General features: G+C 40.5%; 2 protein-coding genes across 3 annotated transcripts in view; one reads left to right on the top strand and one right to left on the bottom strand.

Annotated features, from left to right (window-relative positions):
- Positions 1 to 14,851, top strand: part of klf12b (Kruppel like factor 12b) — a 39,430-nt gene extending 24,579 nt beyond the window's left edge. For both annotated transcript variants that reach the window (XM_008282066.1, XM_008282059.1), the window contains exons 4-6: positions 1,708 to 1,843; positions 8,516 to 8,673; positions 10,399 to 14,851. In XM_008282066.1, the coding sequence (XP_008280288.1) occupies positions 1,708 to 1,843; positions 8,516 to 8,673; positions 10,399 to 10,580 (476 nt within the window). In that variant the 3' untranslated portion in view covers positions 10,581 to 14,851. The remainder of the gene's footprint in view (positions 1 to 1,707; positions 1,844 to 8,515; positions 8,674 to 10,398) is intronic.
- A 1,466-nt stretch (positions 14,852 to 16,317) lies between these two features.
- Positions 16,318 to 20,756, bottom strand: klf5b (Kruppel like factor 5b). Its single transcript, XM_008282077.1, has 4 exons — positions 20,443 to 20,756; positions 18,713 to 19,625; positions 18,545 to 18,604; positions 16,318 to 18,169 (listed from the first exon to the last, which is right to left on the bottom strand). Exons 1-4 carry the CDS (start codon positions 20,620 to 20,622, stop codon positions 17,991 to 17,993), a joined length of 1,332 nt encoding a protein of 443 aa, XP_008280299.1. The 5' UTR covers positions 20,623 to 20,756; the 3' UTR covers positions 16,318 to 17,990.
- Between the last annotated feature and the right edge of the window lie 6,390 nt (positions 20,757 to 27,146).

Genomic DNA, 27,146 nt, shown 5'->3' on the forward strand with positions numbered 1-27,146 from the left:
GAAGTTCTCAACATAGATGCAAAAACACTCACACACACATCCGCTCTTCCATGTGCACACACACACACACATGCACAAACAGGTTGGCCATCCTCTTTAAGAGAGGGCGGGTACCCTTTCTTTCACTGCTGTCTCCCTGTCTCCGGCAGGAGGTTGCCATGGAAACAGGGCTTGACTGGAAACAACAGGAGAGAAAGAAAGAAATCCGGTGCTCTGCCCACCTCTCCACCACTCCTCCTTTGTGTCCCTCGTTCAAAATACCCCCTTTTTCCAACACACGATGCATTTCTAGCTAATTACAGGTTTTCCATAGGGTAGGCGAGCTGGTGACCACTCTGCATGTCTTAGTCTACGACAACAGTAGAAACCTTTAAAAGCAAAAGCTCCAACAGAGTTACAGCATTATTTCTGTGCACCCCCTCCCCTCCTTACCCCTCCTCAATAATAACACCATGTCTGCTCCTAACTCTAGACCATTATTATGGGCCATTATGGCCACAGTCTCAGCTGAGAGGGCAGAGGAGGTGAAGTCCTGATAGCTCGTAAAAGCACCCAGCGTACAGTAGACAAGGATGCTGCGGATCTCAGTGGAAAATACCGTATGTCTCAATATATTCAGTGTTTGTGATAATTTCATCTTCAGAAACAAGAGCAGCCGTTCGAAAATCTTAGCCATATTGTTGTATATTCTGTATTATCTGTTTTTTAAAAATCGCTGCATAATCTTGTGCTATAGATTTTCAGTACCTTTTCTTTGACAAGCAGTCTCCAGCAGGTCTTTATTTTTTTGACATCCATTTCTTGAGTTATCCAGGATGTTCGCAGCCTGTGTCCATGGAGACAGCAAGGACAGAATGGCTTCAGGCTCTGGCAATATATCCAATGAGTTGTCCAAGGGAGAAGTTGTCACAACTTGTGTAATAGATGGAACTTTGTTGTGTAGCTCAAGAGTCCACTGAGACTCAGAGGGTCGTGGTTCCGTAACACCCGGGATACTCAACCCCTTTTTTTTTTTGTTTCTTGGTTACTGTGCAAAATAGGAGAATCAGGTAAAGCAAAAGGTCTGGCTTGCTAATTAGTGAGTATTTCTGGGGGAAAAAAAAAAGATTTCTGCAGCTAATAGATGTATTTAGGCTTTTGTGTTGTCTTCAGGCATTTTATGTGGAAGGTTTGTCGTTACTGTGAATATTATTCTCTGTCATGTAGGGAATCTGAAGCACAGCGGAGTTGCACCCATGCATGCACATGTACTTACAAGTTGGACATACTCAGTGTTCACACAAACACGCACAACAACAAATGTTCCCACACACTGCTCAGAGACAGCAGTCGAACAGCACCCCACCCAGCTTCTTATCTCTATGGTTGGATGGATAAAAATTACGTGCGCATGTGTGTCCTTTTTCATGCTTTTCTCTGAGTATGCAACTGTTGTGCACACTGTTTAGAAAAGACCAGCTCTGAGGCAAACACACACACACACACACACACACACACCATGCAATCAGATGTATGTGAAATGATGGCGTATGACAACAACAATAAAAAAAAACCCACTGACTTAATTGGATAAAAGATTGACATGTGATTACTTCATTACAATTGGAAACACTTTCCAACACACACCATGTGATATGCCTTATAAGTTTACAGCGCCAGCTCCAGTGTCATGTGCCTGACTCCCGTGTCTATGTACCATCCTCACAGCACACACAGACCCCAACGGCCTGTCGCCAAGGCAGATCAAGAGTGACAGCGATGACGACGACCTGCCAAACGTGACCTTGGATAGTGTTAATGAGACCGGCTCCACTGCGCTGTCTATAGCCCGCGCCGTACAAGAGTGAGTACCTTGGTCTTTAAAGTAGTGCATGAAATCTCCACGTTGACTTTTTCTATTTTAGCGACTCTAAAAAGCTTTAAAAAAATATATGTATCTCTCTCCAAAACTGTAAGTTTCGTTCAGCCTTATGACAGCAAGGCTTCCCACTGGTGGTAAATTTGGTTATATGGAAATTTGTTCTGCTGTGAAAATGGAATTTTTGCAAACTATCCTCTCTTACGTTATTACTCATCCAAATAGTAAATAATTACACCATAGTGTGCCTGTTAACATCTTCCAGTTACTCAGCAACCACGAAGAAAAAAAAAGGGTTTTAAAATGTCACTGCTCTTAGAAACGGTGCAAGAAGTTCAAAAGATGTTGTTTTTGAGTATATCTTAAGGTGTGCAGGAGATGTAAATCTTCTTACATGGTTCTAACGTGGGCTCCTCATTCTAACTTTTTTCCTTTTGCCATTAGTCACTGTTTGCGAAACTAGTGAGGTTTCCTGTCTTTACAATTTAAATGTAAAGAACAGTTGCAGAGCACAGCGGACAGAAATGTTTCCCTTATTCCCCAGGCAGGAGCATTAATATCAAACCTATTGTAAGGCTTCACAATGTGCATTTCTGTGGTTTTGTAACTGCTCTTCCACATTTGGCTGTGTCTGCGTGGGTGTGCATCTATATGCCTCTATGCATATGGCTCAGACATACTTAATGCCCTGTTCGGCCTACAGACAGCAACTCCTGTGGTGCCAGTCCATCTGTGTGGAAATGAAAAAGACTTCCTCTCCAGTGGATGACAGCATATAGCATTCTGATCAGAAGCAAGGAAATCAGATGCAGAGAAACATTTGGTTCAGCCCTTCCCTCTTTCTCTGCTGCCCATAAACCCAGAACAGTCATAACTACCAGCCTGGCCAGACTCAAGTTTATACCCATAGGACTGGTATTTAGACTAACTGTAAGGAAAGTATTCCAGGACTCTGTGAGAATCCTGTTAATGATGCAGCGACATTAACAAGGCTGCGGCTGATGGTCGCCCAAATCGCTGTGTTTTGGTGGTGATTCTGGAGCTTATAGGGGTTGACATTGCAGTGTTTGTTTGTGCACTGTTGGCTGCGTGAACATTTACGGTAATTAAACCAAATGAGATATTGTAGTGCACAAAAAAATAGTTGTTGCCTCATTCATGCAGTAGTACAAGTATGTTTCAAACTCACACAAACACACACACACACACAGTGGAAGACTCAGGTTTCAGTGCAGGTTATTGAAAGGGACAGGCGTGCCCCTGAGTGCCACACGTGGGCACCGAGTGGTCAGAGGAGAACAGAGGTTGGCAGGGCCCAACCTTTCACTGCCCAAGCTTTCACTATGGAGATAAATCACCAGCCAGGCTTAGCTATGCCCTGCCAGGGCCTGCCCACACACTCACTTCTCTGTGTGCAAAGTGCAGACTGTGCTGTGTGGAAACCGCGTACGTGGCCGTGCGTGTGAAAAACTATGTGTGCACGCCTGTAAGTATTAATCCGCCGGTGTATGTGTGTTTGTACTGTATGCATGCACGTGTTTCTGCACAGTGGACAGAACAGCTGGTTCCAGAAGGAGGTCAGCCATTGTCAACAGGAACACAGACTTGCATGTTTGTCTGCGAAAAACAAAGCAGTCTGTAGTCTTCTTGAGTTACACGCCGGTTTGGCCACAGAGAGGAAGAATGTGCATTCTGTATTGACACAACACATGCACTCTATGGACATCTGCACTGCAACAGAAGCCGACTTATAAACATATCAGTCCACTGTGTTGCTATATTTCTTTTCTTTTCATTTAAATGTGTACACTGCGAGTGTGAAAAAAAAAGGGAAAGCTTTATATAATTTGGCACCACATTTACACAAGCAGTCATCCAGTGAGCATCAGAGAGGAGAAGTGTAAGGGCGGAGGATGGGAGTGCCTGCAGCCTCCAATCCAGGTATCCATATATAAATAAATGAGTGAAAGGAGAGAGTTAAGATAGAGTGTGTGTGTGTGCGCGTGTGTGTATGTGTGTGTATCATGTGCTTCTTGGGCAGCCTCCTCCATATTCATGCGTTTCCCTGGGGACCGCTGGATAGGCTATTGTGGGAGAGTGCGGGTGAAAGAGAGGAAGACAGAGAAAGAGAGGTGTGTGTTTTTGTGCATGTATGTGTGTGTGTGTGTGTGTGTGTGTGTGTGTGCTGGGGGCAGGGGCTGGTGTTGGAAGGGTTTGTCTCTGCTGAAGTCTGGCTGGTCCCCAAGGAGCCAGGGGCACGGAGTAGAGCAGGTGGAGGGAGGGGAGGCGGGTGAGGTGAGGGGCAGTATCCTCGGACAGGTACAGGAATGCCCAGTGGGCAGTCTTCCAATGCACACACACATACGCACAAACTCTCTCACACAGACACACACACTTCCTTTCCTGTTTTCTTGATAATTCCAACTATTACAGTGGCTCTGTTGAGGGAGCAGGCTGTGTTGTTGTTGCCGCCGCTGCGTCGTAGCCGGTGTTATGACCCCGCTGCCGGTGAGAAGTTAGGAAAAGAAAAAAAAAAGTATTCTGTTTGTTATTGTGGGAAATCCCTGTTACAGGTGACACACATTCACTCCCCCCCCTGCCTCACCTCCACCACTGCTCCCCGTCATTCTTTCCTGGAGAGAAAGATTAAAAAAAACTATTTAAAAAAAAATGGGGAAACAAAAGAAGCTAAAAGAGAAGTCTGTTTGAAATCTGCCTGAACTTCCCATTTCTCTTTGCTACTTTGGGAAACACAACCAGACACATTCATACAGCCATAATGCTGCGGTGACTCAGGGTTCAAGGCAGAGTGAATTTGCCTCTGGGCTTTAAAGAGAAAATACAACAAATGTATTGTCATGCAGCAGCTACTCTGTAGCCGAGACATGGAGAGAATATTGTGTTCAACGGCTTTTGTGGATTTTACTACATTTTTTTTCTTGATGCAACAATTAAAGCCGAGTTTTTAATAAAAAGACAACCCCTAAATGTAACCTTTCTCTCATAATTATTCACAGGAACGTATTAAGTGTGAGCCACTTGATCTTCAGGTGGCCCTCGCAGATTTTGCTCGTGTAAACAGCTGTGTTAGCGCAGTGAACTTTAACTATGTTTTTGCACATACAGATAGGCTGATTATATAAATAGCAACTTGCACCACTAGTAGCATCTTTCTGGAGCTATGCAGAATACACGAGTGGTGGGGGAATTTTCACAACCTGTAAGGAAGCACAAAAAAACCTAAACACTGCAGTTAAAACAGGAGGCTGTGCTGAGATGTTGTGCTTGACATCAGCAACATTAAAGCAGATTATAGCTCGTAATTATTTTCAGTCACATTTGTTCATTTAATCGATATTTTGTATAGTGAAACATCTCAGGTTTCCAGAGCCTAAAGTGACATTTTCACGCCTGTAATTTTGCCTCACCAACCACCCGAAGCAAAGAAATACCGGAAATTCTGACATTATTTAAAATCAAACCTGCAAATATCTTGCATTTGTTTTAGATAAATCACTTTTCACAGTGTTAACTTGATTATCGAAATAGTCTGGAATTGATGATGTGTCAGTTGCAAGTTGATTGGATGATTGTTCCAATCAATCCTGTTTCCATTCAAGCTTTCAGCAGCTCAGAGTTCAGTTATACTAATTATTTTGTCATATTTTATTGCTTAATCCTGTTTTATTCTTTAACATTTACGATTCTATTTCAGTTGGTCACACTGGTTTTTGTTACTTCTCTGTTGTGGCCTGATGTCCTCACAGGGCCCATTAAAGTGTCATCTAAATAGGCTTACAAGTTTGTCACAGTTTACCTTTGTTCCAGCGGTTCTGTTCTTCTGTGAGGATTGGAGCATTTCTCACTTTCCTCACTCTTTTTTTTTCTGAATACCCAAAATGTCCATAAATACGCCTAATTAATTAAAACAGAAATCTGTCACTGAGCTCTTGAAACGGAGCAGCAGTGATGACAGACGTATCACCGCCAGTGGAGAAGCAGTTTTGCCGCATTAAATGAATTGAATTTACGACGTTGCTTGTTCTTTGTTTTAGAAGCTCTTGTAGTCAGACCTTCCTAAATTATATCATAATCATGAAGTCACTTGGTCGGATGAAGTCAGAATGTAAACATCCGCCTCATCTGCTCGCTGTCTGAGCTCAGAGTGTTTCCACTGGCTCTCCTCCTCCTTCGCTTTCCTCCACGCGCGGAGGCCAACATTATCTCAGGCGCTAGATGCTTGTCCGCGTTTCTCTTGTTAGATTAGAGTAATCTCATCAATCACTGCATGAATCCTCCTCTTTGTTTTTAATGCTCGAGTTTGACATCACGACGCAGCGTAGAGAAAGCGAGCAGAGAGAGAGAGAGAGAGAGAGAGAGAGAGAAACGAGAGGGGAGTTGGAGTTCACTTCATATCTGACCCGTGTGCTCATTTCCTGTACAGCTTCAGATTGGCTGGAAGCCAAGAGTAACAGGTGATCTGTATGTATGTGTGTGTTTTCTTCTGCATTTCTGTGTATTTATGCAGTCCATGTGGAGCTGTGTGTGACTGTGAGCGCATACTGTATCCGAGGCCTGAGTTTCACAAATCGTGAGCGACGCAGAGACAGGAAGTGGGTTGTGTGTGGTGAAGACAGTTCACAGGAGGGTCTGTCTGGCAGCAACCTGCTTCCCTTTCAAATCTGTCTAACGTGATGTTAGCTGTTCCTCCTCCTTCCTATTTTCTCTCCCCCCCCCCGCCTTTTACCTGTTTCTCAGCATCCACAGCAGAGACTCCAAGGCTGCTGAGAGAGCCCCATTAAACATATCCCACAGATATTACTCCTCCCCTTTAGTCAACAGAGATCCTCTTGTTTTCTGCCTCTACCGTATCTCCCTTTTCTTGCCAATTTGCTGGGTGTGTGCAGCAGTCATGTGTTTAGGTGCACAGTCAACAATCCCAGGGTGAGACATGAACTCCTTGATCCACTACCACAAGCCTTTCTTTTGGTTTGCGTGCAGCATTATATTTAAAACGAGATATTTAAATTTCATTAACCGCAGGTATGAATCTGCACTGCAGCTACATTGGCGAGCACGTAGAAGCACAAACACGCTCAGCTGCAGGGGTTCACTTACAGCAGTGACAAATTATATAATTAACAGTGATATCGACTACTTATTGGAGAGGAAATGTCATGTCAAAAATGTATTGATGCCAGAAATAACTCAGGAGTCATTAACCTCACTGGGCCGCATTGAGAAATAAAACTCCTTCATGCCTCCACTTTTGATTAATGAAAGTACTGGAGGCATAAGAATACCAGCATTCTTACCTCATCGGTGTCCTCAGAGGAACTCGACGGCAGAGTTGCACTGCCATCTTCTGGCAACGCTGCTGTTCTGCCACCGCACACGCAGTCGTCCTCAAAGGTATTCATACACTTCCATTAACGAAATGGTAAAATTCATTATAGTCCCTCAAATAATTAGAAACTGAAAAAAGTAATAATAAATAAAAATTTGCTAAATTATAATTTATTGAAATAAGACATTGCTTTTAAATTGTGGTTGAAAAGAATAATTAATTAAAAAAAATAAAATTAGAGCACTTTGCTGATGAGCAGTGGGCCAAAATCAAGATACCTGTCAACAGGTGCAGAAGTCTGAGTTACAGAAAACACTTGACTGCAGTGATTGCCTGAAATATTTCTGTTGAACCACAATTCAAAAGCAATGTCATGATTTTCATAGTTCTTTTGTTTATTATTACTTTTGTCAGTTTCATCTTTTTTCAGTGACAGCTGTTTTTTCCTTTAATGGGAGATTCTGAGTACATTTGAGGACGACTGTAGTAATAGTCTGTATGTGCAGTCTTTACAGTGTGCTCATTTTATTTTTGTACTTGGAATGTGCAGTAAGCAAGAAGTCAGAAAACTTTAATGTTGATTTACTCTGTAAATTTGCTGTTTTTAGCAACAAGAACTAATATGATACTTGAGGTATTGCATTGGAGGACAATTACAGAGGGGCTTTTTCACAGATATTGTTTACTTTTTCACAGCTTTTTACAGTTTATTTGCAGCTAAAATTGCACTAAAGTGCCCAAAAGTATTTGTGCACATTTTAGGATTAACCTTTTGTTACATGTTTCCCATCAACAAAACTTCATAACTTATGACCTATTAAAAGTGTTTATTCATTTTCATCTTTTTTGTGAACAAAGGGCCTTTTTTCCATTTTTTCAACAACATTTAAAAAAAAAATTTTGTTCTGTTATATTATATTTAGTTTTTAATTTTATTTTATAACACAATAGCTCTGGGACCAGTGTCATTACAATACGAATCACTTTTGCCTTGTAACTAGTTTTAACTTTATTTTCTTTAATTGTTATGCACAAATTCACATTATAAATAAATTAATTAGTTAACTAATTTAAAAAAGAAAATTGCACCGGTTTCTGCAGAAATTCTGATATGTTGCATATGTTACATATGTCAGAAATTAGTGCTTCAGTAGGCTTTGTTTCCCAAAAATACTGTAAAGTATCGCTTTCAAAACCTCACAACTGTAGAATTATTATTCAGACCGGGTTCAGAGCACAGTGATGTCAAGCAAAGTCACCGTCACAGCCTAATAATGCTTTTATGTTGCTTCTTATTGTCCCTCTTGCAGTTCCATGTCCCCGTTCAGTATTGACAGCATACGGCGCCCCCGGAGGTCAGAGTCGCCAGATTCCAAAAAGAGAAGAATCCACAGATGTGACTTTGAGGGCTGCAATAAGGTGTACACCAAAAGCTCGCATTTAAAAGCACACAGGAGGACGCATACAGGTCAGTGAGTCGGAGCATGTGTGTGTATGTGTTTATGTGCCGCGATTTTATTTTTGCTAACGGTACGATGTCTGCTCAAGTCTAAGTGGGATGACATTTACATTTTGCGGAAAGTCACACTCTTGTTTCTGTTGCCCGCCACTGGCTTGCAAATTTGTAACCCCGGGTCATATTGTGCTGAGGCCGCACAGAAAACCACTTCAGAGGCTGAGTCACTTTGAAGAACTTTGAATGCCAAAACAAAACTAAGACCAGGGGATTATAAATAACAAACCAAAAGCAAGATAAAGGGTAGATAATTCAATCTGAATGCAAAAGTAAACACCTAAAGATCAAGTCAACTGACCATTAATGCAGCACGGTCGGCATTTTCCAGGAACATTTGTAGACAACTTTTCATACTGATTTCAACTGGACCAAAAGTACATTCACTGACAGGTTTCATATATCATGAGTGTAAGAAAAAGTTCTGTCACTCAACATTAGCTGGATCTGAATCAGAAATGATTCCAGTATAAACCTGAGTCCCATTGGGGTAATACAGTGAGTAAGCCTTTAAACTCAGACACATGCAAAGGGACATTTGGATGCAATCTTATTAAGGATGAACTGTCTGTAACGTGAGTTCATTTCATGAGAAGTGCTACAAAGATTACACCCATCACTACTAGAATCACCACTTTCTCTAAGTGTTATGGATGGAGACTGTGGTTACGGCTGCCTCGAGGTCTTTTTGATGGCTCATTGTCTGCTCTAAGTAAAAGCTGTATACGGATTGTAAACTGTATATTTCACATGCATGATGTTGTAGCACCACACAAGAAATGATGCATCATCAAAAGTAAAAGAAAAAAAAATTGCATTGCATTTCTGAGTTTTCATCCAAGTTGCTGGCACTGTGCAAAGCTCCAGCGTATTGGATGACCAGTAGTTCAGGTAATTTACTACAAATCTTGTAGACTTTACAAAACAGCTAACCATTCTGCAAATTATGCATTTTTTTCTATAACATCAGACATCCATTGAGTTTTTCAAAATATGGAAATCTATTAGCAGAGTCTTGAAAGTTGCAGAAGTTATGTACTGTTTAAAGTAGACATTAATGTAGAATTTATTTGTGCAATCAGTATTTCTTCTGAAGTGCATCAAACTGCCTCACTATGTGGTGATAATGCAGATTTGTTGTTCATAAGGATGGATTACACGACTCAAGCAAGATTCAGGTCTGCAAACTGATTTTCATACCGAATAGAAATGTATGAAAATGGTGAAATAACAAGTAAAAGCATCTTGCATATGTTCAAACATCCATCCATCCATCCATGATCTATACACAGATTAATCCTCACTAGGGTCACGAGGGGCTGGAGTCTATCCCAGCTGACTTAGTTTGAAGGCAGGGGACACCCTGGACAGGTCACCAGTCTATCACAGGGCTACACTTAGAGACAGACAACCAAGCACACTCACATTCACACCTACGGACAATTTAGAATCACCAATTATCCTCAACATGTTTTTGGACTGTGGGAGGAACCCGGAGAGAACCCATGCTGCATGGGGAGAACATACAAACTCTGTTCGAAAACATTACCAGAAATTAAAATATGTGTGTGTTACCTTTCAAGGGCTTCTAAGTGTGTCCCTCTTACTTGGAGAGCATGTGTGCAAGGAATGAAGTGAGGCGAACTTGTGACTGAGCGCGTTTCCTGTCTTCCTGTGCAGGGGAAAAGCCATACAAATGCACCTGGGACGGCTGCACCTGGAAGTTCGCCCGCTCCGACGAGCTGACGAGGCATTACAGAAAACACACGGGGGTGAAGCCCTTCAAGTGTGCAGACTGTGACCGCAGCTTCTCCAGATCCGACCACTTGGCCCTGCACCGACGGAGACACATGCTGGTGTGAATCAGACGCCGAGCTGCAAAGAGAGGAGAGGTCAATGGAACAGAAGCACACATGCACACACGCTTAAACACACACACAGTCACACATTTCTACAGGCAGCCGGGGGAGCGGGATCTCCCTGTGAATGTTTTTCAGCTGGCCTGGACGCACACATACATGCACACACACACGTAGACGCACATACATAGACGCACACACACCCTCATCCTTCACAAGGAGAGAAGATGGAGAGGACGGAAGGACGGACGGACGAAGGTGCACAGAGCTTGCGGAGCACAAAACAGGGTCACTTCTGGATCCTCTTTGGGTTGGAAGGAACGGACGGCAGGATCTTTTATTGTCATTGTTTGGAGTATAATAGGGAACTGTCTTTTACAGCACTGTTGGTAAATGTTTCACTTTGGTTTTTAAGATGAACTCGCACTCTTTATTTGGACAAAAAAAAAATCTATATATAATGCAATTGCAACGTTCTCTCTCTCTCTTTTTTTTTTTTTTGGTATCTTTCTTTTCATTATTGTTCAAATGGCTGCTTTTTTTCAGCATTCATAATGTGAAAGACCCCATTGTAAAGGAATGGATATCCCCAGGAAAGAGGCCCGGACTGGATCACAGGAAAGGACTTGGGCGTAGTTGGAGTTAACAGGCAGTATTGTTTTGCCTCCCTGTGAGTCTGATTTGCGACCAGCAGAGGGCACCATCAATCCACAGATGGTTTCTTTTTTTTTTTCCTCACCCCCCCCTTTGGAGTCTGCTGTTAGATCTGAGGCGCCCCTGATGGAAGCTAAGAGAGGGCTGGACTTTTCTCCTTTTTCATAGCCAGCAAGCAACATTAACTCAAATCACCACAACCTGAATGGATCAACCTCATCAGCACATCTTTCATTGCTTTATTTCAAACAATGGAAACTGCATATCATCGCACCAGCAAAGACAAACCATTTAGGATTCACTCACATGGCTGGACAAACTCCCCAAATCTCATCAGTGCTATTCTTTATGTTGAGCCTCTTGAAAGCATTTTCTTAAAATAATAATTAAAAAAAAGAAAAACCCTTTGGTGGATTTTGAGCTGTGATTAGCAATCAGTAAAGTGCAATCTTAAAGGATAAATATACTTTCAGTATGGAAATGTTTTTTATTGAATCTTTTTTTTTGTTTTGTTCTTAAATGCCTGCTTATTGCTTCTGTTTGACTCAGAAAAATACAAACCCCTCATGTACAGTGAACTTTGAAACAATCAGAGGAGATTTCCAGTATGTGAAGAAAAAAAAAAAACATAAAACATAGAGGCACCTTACAGACTCATGCTTTCATTCTGTCCCAGTTTATTTTTTATTATTATTAATTTTTTTTTTAAAAATCATTCGACTCTGTTTTTCTCAGTTTAAAAGAAAATAATAAAAAAAAAGGAATTCGTGTTGTGGTTTTGCACAGCGCAGCAGCACTTGACCATAAGCTGACATCGATACCGACCGAAGTGTTACAGGGATAATAGTGTGGTACCCGGTGTACAATACAGAAGAGCAATACATTCTGAACAAATTGATGGGGTGGGAACGTCACCCTCCTTGTTGTTCTGTTTGCTGATGTCAATATCTCGAGGAGAAGTTTCTAGCTCAGCCGACTCCTCGCTCTGTACCACGACTCCCTCTGTTACCGACTGGGTTTGTAGCTCCAATACAAAGCTCTAATCTGATGAGTCTCAGCTGGTGATTTGCTCCGTGTGATTTTATTTTTTTTTATAGTTGATTTTGTTTCGTCTCAAACACAGAAAGTCACTTGAAATGTTGTCACCTCGCACCAGATGTATGTTAAGATTGTTCTCTGATTTACCTGAGATTTGGTTCAATAAAATGCTGAACAACAAAAACCAATGCAGGAATTGCACACATGCATACACACGTAATAACTTACAGAAATAGATCATGTATTTACAACAAGAGCACATTTTTAGATGCAGTTACTGGCAGAAATATGTCTCGGAGAGCATCACTTCACCTTAATCAGGAAATTCAATTAGAAATATATTTTTATAGTCTTAATAAGAGGCATCTTTGCAAGTATTTCCAGCGCTCTTTTATGCTGTGTAAAAGCTTCAGACATAAACCCAGAGTATCAGGCCAACCCTGTGCTATTTGATAGTGCTGCCAAATGCATTTATTGGACCGAAGCCAGTAAAAAGAAATGGTAACCTTTTTGATTATCCTACCTTGAAATCCATACACTCCCACACTAATGCACACACACGCCTGAAAATTTGGATTCTCACTTTCACTCAAAATAGCCAAAATCCAGGAAGTAATTTTCCACACGCGCGTATATGAGACACCCCTCGGATGTAATTAATGAATGGTAATGTATGTTATCATTATTTATGTATAATTTTTTTTGTGCACATGTCATTATGCCCAGTTGTATTATCATTTTGGCAAAAAAAAGAAAAAAAAAAAAGCATATCAGCACCTTGTTTGTTTATTAGTATAATTTTCAAATAATTTTATTTCAGATGTCAATTTATAAGCGAATAATCATCATCATATTTTATCATCCATATAATGTATTAGAACATTTTATGATTGAGGGGGCACTTCGTCATTGCATATAAACTCTTTCTCTTCTGTAAAAAGGATCTTTTGAAATGTTGTAATATATGTGATAGTGAAGATAAAAACTTATTACAAAGTTCTACATCCTGTATATACATTGGAAAAATAGGGCTTTTGATCAGTAGATGCAGGAAATACATTTATACATGTAAAGTCTTTTTTCAGAGACTGTAATTTATCTAATTTGATATACAGTGAAATGGGGCTAATGGTATTCATCATGTAAATTATCATATGTGATGTTATATAACGGTTTGCTTTTATTTTTTGGGTTTGTGGTTAAACAAGTTCATGATCAAATCATTTTTATTCCCAAGGCTGAACCAGTGTTTGCTATAACCAACAAATTATTTATATACATCGACCGTATTAAGGTACTCGATTCCCTGTGTTGCTATTTTGCTATAACCGGACAAGAAATTATACGGATCAAGCACATATCAACAACACATGTACTCCTGTATTCAGTACATGATGTTGCATGCCTTAATACACCAGTTTTTTGGAAATTTCAATTAGACTTGAAGACGGTGTCTCCACAGGACAGGGTGTATTGTATTTCCCTTCAGCATCTCTTTCCTCATTTTAAAGCATAATTTTGTTACGGTAACCAGGGTCAAAGTTATGCAATAATAATGAATAGTGCCTCATATCACAAACTTGTAATATCAACTGCTCTGTGCAGAGTTTCGATTTCAACACGTGTGCTTCAATTAATAAATTTCAAACCATGAATTTTGGAGAGGTGGAGAGAGAAGAAGAAGAAAAAAATAAATAAAAAAAGCACAGACAACATTATGCAAGTCGGACCTCTAATGTTGAACTTTTGTTTTCGCACTGAGCCTTATACCATTGTGTCAAATGCAGCATCCTCCCATAACACTCTGACAGGCTGTTTATAGCACACATTATTACTTTGCTTGCAATAAGTCACTTCCTCCAAGGGGAACAAAACTGAGTTACAAAGGCCTCTTGATGTTTCAGCTTCAGCACATCAATTCAACATAGTGATTCCATGGAAGATAATGAGGAATCTTACTCACAGGGAAAAAAATCCTGTGGCTGGGATTCCAGTGGCGGCAGAGCGACGCCTTTGTTAATGAATACTGATCTTACACTTTCTATCAGTTCAATATATATTTTACTTTCTGTGTAACATCTGCTTTTGATTTCCTGGTTTTTTGAAAATTTTTAAGTAGTGAAGCCAATGCCTATGTTTCAAGTTTTGCTGATATTACGTACAGTAATCGTTGTTTCTGTATTTATGTAAAGTGAGTGTAGTGTAAATATATTCAGATCTTTTCATTCTTACCGTAAAAGAGAAAAAAAAATGTGATATTGCTCAGCATTTGCTTCAAAAGGGAGATTCTGCTCATGGAATTCCACATCTGTAAAAGAAATTTTTAATCCTGATATTTTTCAAAACTTCAAGAAAACAGGTGTCCTTTTCTTTTCTTTCTTTTTTTTTGTTTTCTTTCTGTTACACTTTTTTTTTCTTTTCTTTCCAAGAGTTGTTTAAGTATCCAGTCAGTGTTTTGCCTTTTTCTCTGTATTTTTCATATGGATGGAGCTGTGAAATTAAAATAAGTTCAAACATATACATGTATATTAATATGAATGGAGGCATGAAGGTTAATAAAGTTGCATTTTGTATGTAACAGACTGGGATGGAGCGAGTTGCTATCTATGACTGAGATGGATGGTATGCGGTTTCGATGTCACTTAGACATCTGAGCACTGTACTCGCATTCACTGGCATTCAGAAACCTAATCTTGGTATTAGTGAAGCCATTTTAAATCATAGCTGATATGCGGTACAGTAGTTTGTACACAAAGTACATGTGATCGCTACGGCAGGACGACAAGAAACTTGATTTGCCAATCGATCTGTTTCAACACACGGTCTTCGGTAGCTGAATTTCCTCACTCAGACTTATTCAAACATCCAAGTAAATCATGTTCCGCTGTGTAATTTCATACCGCTTTGTTGTTATCTAAACACAACAGAGAGTATTTTAAGACCTGGTATGTTGCAACACAGCTTGAAGTGAATACAGTTTCTCAGAACAGGTTACACTTAAAAGAAAACGCCCTGCACTTCCTGTACGGTGCTCTATTATAACTGGATCTGGATGAATGTTTCTGTCAGCCAGCAAAAGGATTCAGATGATTACAATCAATTCCCACTCCACTAAGCATTTTAGTGTGCAGTATATCACCTGCATGATTTATCACTCACTGGGGCTTATACCGTGTAGGCTACACTGTACAGTAAGTAAAGTACAGAGAGAGGGAGAAAAAAAGGTAAATAAGCGTGATCCCCACAGGTAACTTCCTCTGAACTCGGGACAAGCTCAGACACCTTCTGCGGTTCGTACAGCGTCTCTTGGCACCTTTTGTCAACACCTTTGCCATGAGTCACATCGATGACACTTTAAAAGAACTGAGAACAAAAAAAACAAAAAGTCTCCTTTTGTTTTGATTACGCACAGTTTCAAATTAGAGTGGCTTTATTTAAGGGCGTGCTCCTGACTAATTACTAAATTCCAGATAAACCTTAAATGACTTCGTCAGAAAAGGTAATTTAGGACACTGGGAGGAGCGTGGGAAGAGAACTTTTTGTAGATTCTTTTTGAATGTAAAACTGCAGCTTTGAAATTTTGCATTTAATTATCCTGTTCCTGTTTTTGTAGTTCAATGGTTGTCTGTTAGCAGGCGTCTATAACCACAACATACTTTTGAATTCATGTATTCATCACATCTTTCAGCGTGTAACTAGTAGCTGCAGCTATAAAATACCAAGTATGTTAATGAGCCCTGACATCTGAAATGTTGGTGCATCTTTGCTATTTTCACACAAAATGCATCATTTCTAGAGCAAAAATGACCAACATTCCAAAATCCATCACTAATAATTTGAGTCCACTTCAGTACCCACCTATAATCATCTAAAACTACGTTTTAAAAATGTGGACAAAAAGATGAGAACCCTTCTGTGATGAATAAAGCTTGAAAAGTAAAGAACCAGTGCAGATTAACATAGTTTTTATATGTATTCCAGAAACATACACACAGAAAAACTACGTATTTAACAATATATTCTTTTCAAAAAAATCAGACATTCAAACAAATTTCAACACAAAACCTTTATTTGCACTGTGAGGGTCACATGGCTCCATTGGACATCACTTTAGGCTACATGTTTATGTGAAGCTTTGACACAAAACCTTGTAATACTCATATTTTAGCAGTATTGCAGTAACTCACTGGCATATTAAATCCACTGAGCTGCTTTCTTGGCTGGATAAAGTTTTGACAGTAACAGTTTAGACTGTAACAGTATCCTGTAACTTCATCCTTCTTGGACTCTGTCAAAAAAAAAAAAAAAATAATAATCTGAATTTAAGAAAATAAAATAACGATTTAAAATCTCTACACATTCCAAAACAATCAATTGATTGTATCCTCAAACATCAGATACAAAATATATACATCTTAAATTATTTAAAAACTATTTTGTTCAATCATATTCAAATTATAAAGAAATTTGGTCATGTAATAGAGATGGCTATATTGTGGAAATAAGGAGAGAGAGCCAACAGAGCACAGTACCTGATAAGAGAACATTGTCCCAACGGGGCAGCTTTGTTTTTCATTCATCCAAAAAAGCAGTTAAAGGCACATGTGGAGAGTAGTTCAGACTGGCAGGTGCTCAGTCAAAAAAAAAAAAAAAAAAAAACTTAAATGAAATAATAAAAAATCTCCATTTGCAGCCAAAACCAAGCCAAGAGTCTTGACTTGTCCATGATGACAAAGAAGAGGAGAAAGAAAACACGTTCTCAAAGTTGCAAATTATGTTTGCTGTGAATATTGCTGTGTGGCTGAAGATGACATGGGACAAAACAACAAGTTAAACCTTCCAGTTATTAAATTAAATCTCGAAAAGTCTTGACATAAAAATGCTCCAATAGGATTTATCTCCTGCACCTGCCTGAAAGACACTCTCTGTAGGGACCGAGTCTTTGCTACGATGTCGGAGCGCACATATCACAACAGTCAGAATGCGGTCCAAATAAACACATCTTATACCCATCGTCTTCCATTTATACCAGTGAATTGAGTAAATATAGATTTTTATTCTGAGTAAGGTTATCTAACTCACCACATGGCTCCAAACAGCGCTCACTCCAGTTTTCATTCCTCCTGCTGTGTCAAACTTGTTCGCTTTAACTAACTGCTGTTACTTTCTATAATACACACTTAAAACTATCCATCCTCTGACCTGCTGGCTAAAACAACATACTCTTCCTTCCAGTTAATAGCATACTTACATACGATATCCGCACTTAGCAGTTTGCCGTTTAAGTACATTAAATAAATGAGTGCGTGAGATGGTGTCGATAGGATTTGTACAATGAAAAACTTAAATATAAAATTGATATTTGAAGTGGTTCGTAATGAAAATAAAAACCTACAAAGATCAAATATTCTTTCATTATTACATTTGGCTACTGGCTTTTGACTGACACTTTTGCAAATATCCCCCCTTCCCCCAAGAGTTGAGGCATTTGTGAGGAAATAAAATAAGGCAACAATAACATTTAATCTTTTCACAATAAAAGAAACAATTACTTGTGGGCCAGCACTGCTACGGATATCCTCCACTTGGGAGTGAGTGGAATAACCCACTGTTTTGAAATTTTGTTTATTTGCTGATATGCAAGTGTCAGTCCATGTTTAGTGGAAAATAAAAAAATCTGATGGTGTTTTTTTTAAGAAGAGGTTTTTTTTTTTTCTTCCTTTAGCTCTGGTGCCTCTTCATGTGGAGGGCCAGGTGGTCGGAGCGGGAGAAACAGCGGCTGCACACTCCGCACTGGAAAGGCTTCGCGCCGGTGTGTTTCCTGAAATGGCGTGTCAGCTCATCAGATCGAGCGAAGCGCCACTCACATCCCTCCCAAGAGCACTGGTACGGCTTCTCACCTTCAGCAGAAAGAGATCGCAAAATAAAACCACAGCAGGCGGTCTTTTATGATAAATCCCCCCCTCCTCCAATAAACAACGTCATTTAAGAGATTGTTCCTTCATGCCTCAGATGATATGACTAATTCTGAAGTTTTGATATCGGAAAAACTGATACAACGCCTCAACTGTGAGCCATAAATCACAGCGTGTCCTGTCTTCCTCCCTGCCCCCCCCCTTTACGAGAGCTGCAGGGTTTATGTGATTTGACAGCAGCGAGATGTGGGCCAGGACTGTCAGCAGACTGAATGCATCTGCATGCCGAGTACATTATTCTGCCTGGCAACATCACAGCTTTCCCCCCAAAATAAGAAGTGCAACTCCAAACACTTTTACCTGTGTGGGTCCGTAGATGGGCTTTTAAATGAGAAGACTTCGTGTACACCTTCTTGCACCCTAAGAAAAGAGAAAGAGATCATTAAGTACATGCATGTTATGTCTAAAAAAAGGAACATTTTAGTTTTAATGTTGTCAAAATTGTTGCAAACTGGACCAAAGAGGTACCTGGGACATCACAGTGGTGAATCCTCCGTCTCTCCAGATCCGGATTATTCCTTCGATTGTACTTATGGGGAGCCGACTGGGCCAACACTGGGGACAGCGGGCCGATACCTGGCGTCGTCTGAACCGGCGTCAGGCTCGAACGCTGGACAGGCCCAGGGCCCGGACTTTGGACGAATCCAACAGTGGAGTTTTGGTCTTGGTTTTGGATTGGAGCTACGCTGGAAGTTTGTCCGAGATCAATGGAATTGTGGGTGTTGAACTTAGAGGCGATGCTGGCTTCGTAGGAGGGAGGCGGGGAGAGTTTGTGAAGAAGCTCTTTGCCCCTTTCGGGACTCGGAGGCTCAGAGTTTGGCGGAGAAGGCGGCAAATAGGCAGATCTCAGCGAATGGCCTAAGTGTCGGTTGAATGGGAAACATTCGCTTTGCAGGCCGCTTGCGGGTTTGGCAGAATTCTGCACATGGACGTTCCCGATGGGAAGACTCAGCGGGGCTATGGGGATGGAGTTCACCTGTGACCCATGAACGAACTGCTCCAAATCAGAGTTCAGGAGCTGAAACAGGGGAACGTCCTGGAAATCTGGCACTTCTTGTTTGATGAAAAAGTTGCCACCGGCGCTGTCGGCCGCACCGAAAACACCGGGGTACTCTGGGAGAGCTGGTGGTACCCCGTTGCCCTGGCAGGTGGGATGCATCAGGGAGTGCGATGGCTCGGTTTTGATCTGCCTCACAGTCCTGCAGAGGCCGGGGTGCAGGTACGTGACGTCAGGGAGGAGCAGGCTCATGTTTACGCTGTACGGGGAGGTGAAGTCCTCGGTGAAAGGCGGCTCTAGCGTTAGAGAGGTGTCCCTGCACAACATTTTGGAATTTACCTCCTGTGGATGCGGGCACAAGTAGCTGTCCATGTCTGATTTACCCTAGAAAGGCAAGAAGAAGGAAAATATCAGGCCAGTTACAGAAAATTGGGCTGGCTCAATGAAAGTCATTAGGTAAACACAAGGGATGGATTTAGGCATTTAGCTTTTCCTTCAAATCTTTACATTTTGAGAGCACTATTTACATCAGTCACCACTTAATTCATTACACACTCTTTGCTTAAGCATCCTACTTTGACTTTGTTTTTTGGATTACAGGGGCTCAAGAAAGACCAGTTTGCAAAAACCAAAATGCATACACAAGTATCCCAGGATAACCAAAACTGACTGGGATGAATACATTTTTTTTTTGAGGGGGGGGGGGATGCATGTAGGGCCTACTTGTCCTCACCCATTGCCCCCTCCCCCCTTTACAAGCAGCAGACGCCCTTCTGAAACGCTCCAGCCCGAGCTGTTTCGAAATACATGGCTGAAATTAGAACATCCAGTTGCTCTGCAGCGCTATGCATCTTCCTCACAAGTTTTCTGGAGCGGGGTGCATGAAAAAAAAAAAAAAAGACAGAAAAGAAAAAAAAAAACAAGAACCCGCTTTCCATCCCCAGCCATTGCCCTGCGTGCGATTCACACTCACAGTCAGTGAAGCATCAGAGATTCAAGACATTCACCGTAATTACAGGCCCCTCTATACCTTCACTATTAGGGCTCACATCTTTTTTAATGAAATCAGACTGTTCTGCTTTGATCAGCACCGTACAATATTCCTACGCCAAACCTGCGGACATCAGTGAAAATGCTGTGATGCTGAGAGGGGGGAAAAAAAAAAAGAAAGAAAGGAGAACAAAAAAATGCAATCCCCTACCAAATTATAATCATGAAAGGAGGAAGTTCCCGGGACGGCATCCCTCGTGTTGCAGAGCACTTGTCCATGATCTTCACCTCTCAGACCGTCGGCTGTCAGTGGTGCGGCGGCGGTTTTATGGAGAAACTGCGCGTCCTGCCCCGGAGCGACCCAAACATTATTCCTCACGGCAGCGGCCATACAGGCGGAGAGACTGTCCGAACTATCCCAAATCTGGAACAAATAAATTCTGCATATGGATTCTTTTTTTTTTTTTTTTTTTTTTTTTTTTTGTTTCGAAACAATCTGTAACGAGCAAAGCGGCAGCTGTCAAACGCTCATTCTCCCCTATTTTTTTTTTTTTTTTTTTTGCGCTGGCTTGTCAAATTACGCAACTGCGTGATATCAGCGCGTCTGCAGGGCGGGGCTGAACATGTACAAAATAAACAGGGCAACCAGGCGATCGGGATACACCTTGTGTAATGAAAACTGTGGTTTGTAATGATGGAAGGGTGGAAATAACACAAAAACACGTGGGGGGGATGAGGAGGACATTTTGCGGAAGATTAAGGTGTCAAGTGTCCATAAACGAGCGGTTTATTCGCAGACTTTAGGATAAAGTGAGGCTGTGAGTCACCGGGTTTAGTCAGTGCAGTATTCCTCGGGGTGATGTTGGACAGGCTGGGTGGCTTCTTCACCTCACATTAGTGATTTGCTCAAATTAGACACACATTTAAAATAGTTTCAAGATAAAAACTGGAATTTTCCCTGAGCTGTTCCAAATTTCCTCCCCTTTGACCTCTAAGAGGCACGGGGTCAGATTCAAACTTCCTGCCACCTCAAGATGAATTCTTCTGTCATTTTACGTTTATGATTTTTCTTGTGGAGAATCCAGGACACTTGGATCCTGGTGTGGCATGTTAAAAACGCCACTGCAGTGCAGCTGTCTGTCAGGACTGCATACTTGATGCCAACATTCCTGAGCCAGCAAAGAAGCCTGCATGCACACATATACTGGCAGCGGATGTTTCCATCAAAATAGCTCAGCATTTCGCTCAAATACATTGTGTGCCGTAGTTACATTTAGCGCTGATGATCTATCTTGAACTCGCCTGCAGGTGTTTGAACCTATAATAAACTAAACAGCAAGCATTGATTATTCGTTCCACTCTTTGCTGCCTTTAGATGTGACCTTGTAAGAACTTTGACATATGGTGTGTTTTTTTTCCCCCCCTTCTATCCTTGGATTTGGCACAGCAATGAAAAAGAATCTAAAAGCCCTTTAGAGATCACGGTGACAGCAGCTTTATACCTCAGCTTAACAAAACAGAATTGACTTGTCAGGATTGGGCTTTTTTTTTTTTCTCTTCTCCACACAGGTGTATGAAGTATTAACCTGCCTCATGTCAATGATGGTGCCAGAGCAACAAGCTGGAACTGGAAACATGGGTGTGCCACAACATTGGCACAAATGGAGACAAGGCTAAGCGACATTTTATTATTTAAAAAAGAAAAAAAAAAAAAAAACAAACCTCAGTGTGCTTAAGGATTTTTTTTTTTTAATGTGACATTTACTGCCACTCCCATCCACATTTTTCTTCAGGCAGTTTTTGTCCTCTTATTTAAATGTTGTAACTACACCCATTGCAGGCTTGACTAAACATGTTTTAAACACAAGTATCACTGAGGTATGTGCAAAACCTAAACATGTTGGGAATAAAAAGCTGTTGATGTAGTAAATAAAAACAGATTTTTCCATTTTTTACACAGAACAATCTGGTTCACTCACTTTATTTGACATTCACAAGTGACAGGTCGTTCAACTGTGAATCTCATGCAAAGTCCTTTTAATTGAATAAATTCTCAAAACGATTTACCTTCTCCAAGCCTCTGGTAATATGTAGTATTTGTTTTACATGTTGTTCTTTTAATATCATCCTAATTTTAGGATGTTCTTCTATTTATTTTACTTTGATTGTGTGGTAATATGATAAAGGACGCCCTACATTCACAAGTCTTAACCACTTGTATTATCAGTGTGCGTCTTCCCCAAGGAAATGTTAACATATTATAATTTTTTTTCCCATAATGCAGTATGAAAAAAAAAAATCTGAAGCATATTCAAATGACTGCTGATCATCCAATTGGGAGCTGACTGATTGCCTGTCATGTGCTGACCTTTCAAAGTGCAATTTAAATCCATGGATGTCTCAGATCCAAGAGGAGCAACTGTCATTCTTGGCTGTGGCTCTTCCTGTACGGCGAATGTGAGCCGAGCCCTCCTCCATATCCCCCCGTATTAAAACCTCACAATATGCCCAACAACTGCACAGCGGAGGAGAGAGAATGCACGGTATGTGCTTACAGCATCACAACTCCTCTCTCCTCTCACATGGACTAATATGGCCAAGCCAAGAGGGGGAATAGACAATAAACACTTGCGCCACATTGCTACTGTGGGCACTGGGCTTTTTCTTTATCTTTCTTTAAAAGGATAAATTAAACCTAATGAGGAATACATTTCTTGCTGTGTTTTGCTTTGGTAATTGATATTACTAGTGTGTGTCTGTGTGTGTTCTTCATTTTGTTTCTCCGGGAATAATGTCCTCATTTGTAATACAAGAAATACAAACAAATCTTAGTTCTGATCTATATTTAGTCATCTTCCAGCAGGTGCTTGGCACTCCCACCAGAGGGCAATGGTCAGCTGCAGTTGAATTTCTTTCTTTATTTGTGCATTTACATACTGTAGCTTTGCACTGCTGCACCAGCAGAGTAAAACTGCTTTGCGGGCTTTCCAGTTTTATATTGTGTATAATTACCTTTCATAACCAGTGAGTATAAACAGTAATGAAATTGTATTTTATGCAACAGACCGACACTTTTGTTTAGTGCTACTAATTTTCAAAGTGAGGTTTTGTTATTTGGATGTGTGACACATACGAGTTAATTATAAAACACTGATTATTTTCATTATAAATTGACTTCTGAATTGATGCAAGGACAATTGTTTTTTAAAACCTGCATAATGCATATTTTGTTTGACTTTCTGTATTCCCTTGAAAACATCAAGTAGGCAGTCAGCATTATAATTCATTTGATGTCAGCTTTACAAAGCCTGCCCTTGAAAAAATACAATCAATAATTTCTTCTTTGGCTTTATTGTTTTGTCTCAAGTTTGGCTGTGTTACAAGCCTGGCTTGTTGACTCTGTACAGCATTTATCTGATCTGACACAGTTTCATTAGGCATTAGTAATCATTTCCATAGCACACAACATTAGAGTACTCCTGTTTGTAAAACAGCAGATGAGGCTAATGCCGTCCTCTGGGGAGAAATTCAATATAATTCGTTAATTAAATGGAATAATTTAATTACAGTAACTTAGAAAGCATTCATCAATATAATTGTTTCTGGAGCCACCATTATAATTGAGGTTTAAGTGAAAACAAGTCCGTTTCTAATGTTGGTAATGTGCTGACATAGTTCTCCCACCCTCCATTTGTTCCTTTCTCTGATCTTCCACCATGCCGTTTCTCCACAGTGTTTTCGTTTGATAGCCGGCCATACCACATCAGCAAGACCAAAACATTTATTACAGCCATTTAATTTAACCTCTCTACAGGCACGGACAAGAAGACAGAGATGATAGTAGAGCCGCACTGAAAGACTCTCGCTGTTCAGCTTCTAATCTGATCCTCTCTGTTGCCCTTTCATAAAGACACCAGAGTATTACCCCGACTCCAAACATACCACTGCCATTTAAACTGTCTTAGATTTCACCACAAAGACGGCCAAATAGAGTCCAATTCATTCTTCAGGGCCCAAATAATAAAACATAATTTTAGTCTAATCTGCCTAAAGAATGTCCTCTGTTTGAAGTTGACAGTGCTCTATCTTCTGGGAGGAATAATTGCCTTTTGAGTACAGCAGGAGAGGCCACTGAGGTAAGCCTGTCGAGGGTCTGCACCTTACAGGTGTGTCCTTGGACAGACAACCTCCTCGTTGTTCTGGAGAGCGAGAGAGAAAGAGCGGGGGGAACGCCAGACTGAAAGAATTCATCTGCCAGTTGAAACTTTACAAGGCACCGGCACAGCAGCAGCACTCTGCATTCTCCAATCACTGTGTGGCCGAAGCGAAGGGAACAAAGACACACTGATCTCCAGTAATTCCTCCTGTCTGATACAGCTGACAAATTCTTGTCATTAAAGTTTTATCATGTTGTTGGACTAGTTTGTGAAATTGACCTGCTTGTAATCTATTTAATTTTGACGGCCGCGTCGTGACAAAGTTACTGACAGTTATTGTCTAGAAATGTAAACGCCACTCCTCGCATAGTGCAGGCTTTGTGTGCTTCCAGGAGCACAATTTCAATACATCAGCCCCAGCTCGCCCCTGTGGCCACTGAAATCCCACGTGACCATCGATTACAAAGTTAAACGTTAATTTTCCCAATAATTTAAGTTAAAGTTTAGCTATTCATCAGCTGAGTATGAGGTAGACAAACTGAATCTCTGCTTCATTTGTCAAACTTCTCCCTGATTTTTAATGGGGCCTATTAATTGAGCTGAGAAATCTGTCCCTTTCTGAACATGGCACTGAAAGCTGCTGAACAGCTGTCCCAGCTCTGGAGAATCATATGGAAGAATGCATTATCGGCCTTGTTTGAATATTCCCTTAGATTTGGAATAATCAGGCAGCTATTCAGCAGTGAGATGGCCATGCACAGATGCCAAAGCACAGCTGAGGGAAGCACAACGGTGTAATGCCGCTGAAACACACACAAAAACCAGCCGCATGAAAAACGTGAATAATGCAGGTGTGCTTTATTTCTGGATGGTGTGCTTATCATACATAATAGCAAGACACTTTCTTTCAGTCTTTTTATCTCCCCCCCCACCCCACCCCCCCTTTTTTTTCTTCTACCGTCTTGCCTTGTTCAAGGTGATCCGAGCTTTGCATATGGCTGATTAATCTTATTGCACAGTAGCTAACATTGATCACAGAAATGATTAGAAATGCATTAGTCAGCAGACTGTTTGGAGTGGTTCGGTTTAAGTGCTAGTGCCAAGCCATTTTCCATAGGTGTCCATGTTTTTAATTTTGTTATATAGAATTTTGCAAATGGATGCATGCATGCCGCCCAAATACAGCATCAAAGCTTTAATGCTTACAGACATAATTTAATCTCCTAGATGGCAGGCCTGATGGACTGTGTAGAGAAGGCATCCCTGCTAAATTCATTATGCTAAAAGTTGCTAGATCTCACTAGCTGATGAGAGGGAGACAGAGTGGCATAACCTGTGTTTGTATTTAGTGCTTTGTAAGAAATCCTGACTCTGCATTGCATTGTTGAAGAAAGCACACTCTCCTTTATCAGTGTGTTTTCAATGCTGGTGTTTTTTTATTTTTATTATTAAATCAATCAGGTGAATGGACTCAAACTCTGCATATAGTTACTTTGACTCCTATAAGCTGATATTTTTAGTTCTGATATCCAATGTTTGTGTTTGCCTTGATACAAATAACTAAAGTTTCCCCACATATTGTCCAGACCTTGCAAAGTTTTGAATCTCATCAACTCAGCTCATTCAATTTAAAATAAAATAACAGATACCACATGAAACTGCCTTGTCTCAGCTTTAATTTGAGTTGGTTAAATCATTACAGAAACAGCAGTGTGAGAGAAGCTCTTTTGGTTGTTTTGGCCATATGTTTGGGATCATCATCCTGCTGAAGTTTTGATGCATTTGGCTGGATCTGAGCATACGGAATGTTCTTATATCTCTGAATTCATCCTTTTCAGCTGGAAGCCACACGTGCCCAAGCTTTAATGGAATCGCCACCATGTCTAACAGATGAGGCGGTATGTTTTGGATCATTGGTGGTTTATTTTTCTTTCCACTCTTTTTAAAAAAAAAAAAAAAATTCCAGCAATTTCATAAAGTTTGATTTCTGTTTCATGAGTAAATAGAACTTTGTAACAAAACTCAAAGTTTATTTTTCAACATTTTTTGCAGACATTGACCCAACCTTTGTATTTTTAATGCCCACCAGGGGTTTGCATTTGAAGTCATGGTTATTAAGTCTTGGAAATGTGTACAACTACATCCTGGAGAGCATTCATAGCCTGTTTCAATCATGAAGAGGTTTTTTTTTTTCTTCATCATGCAAATGATTTTTCTAGTAATCAACTAATTTTCTTCTTTTTTGACTGTTAATATCTCTGAAAGATTTTTGCTTTTTTTGAGCTTCATTTTTCGCCAACTCCACACCTCAATTTAAATGGCAACCCTCCATCAGCTTTGAGCCACATGTGAGATCTTTTTTTTTTTTTTTTGCAACACTGAAGCAACGCTCAGCTGCCAAAGAAACATTCAGTAGCCAAGTGTCCAATTACTTGTGAACCTTTGCAATATGTTAAAAGGGCTATATTTCACACAAACTTCTTTCAATACTGACATTAACTTACTCAAATCAAAGCTGAAATTTGGCACTTAAACAGAGTATCCCTTATTTCAAACTGAGCGTGCTGAAGCTCGAGGCTATTGTGTTTAAAATAGTGACACTGCCACCTAGTGAATCAACTTAAAATGATCTGTTGTTTCACACTTGAGAGCAACATTAAGAAGAACGAGCAACAAGGACGTCCGTTCGCTTTCAAGACGGCACAGTTCCTTAATCCCTACCAAATAAAAGTTAAATGAAGAATACGCTGCCTTCATC

This window comes from Stegastes partitus, unplaced genomic scaffold, assembly GCF_000690725.1.
Source record: "Stegastes partitus isolate 25-593 unplaced genomic scaffold, Stegastes_partitus-1.0.2 Scaffold7, whole genome shotgun sequence".
Taxonomy (NCBI): Eukaryota; Metazoa; Chordata; class Actinopteri; family Pomacentridae; genus Stegastes; species Stegastes partitus.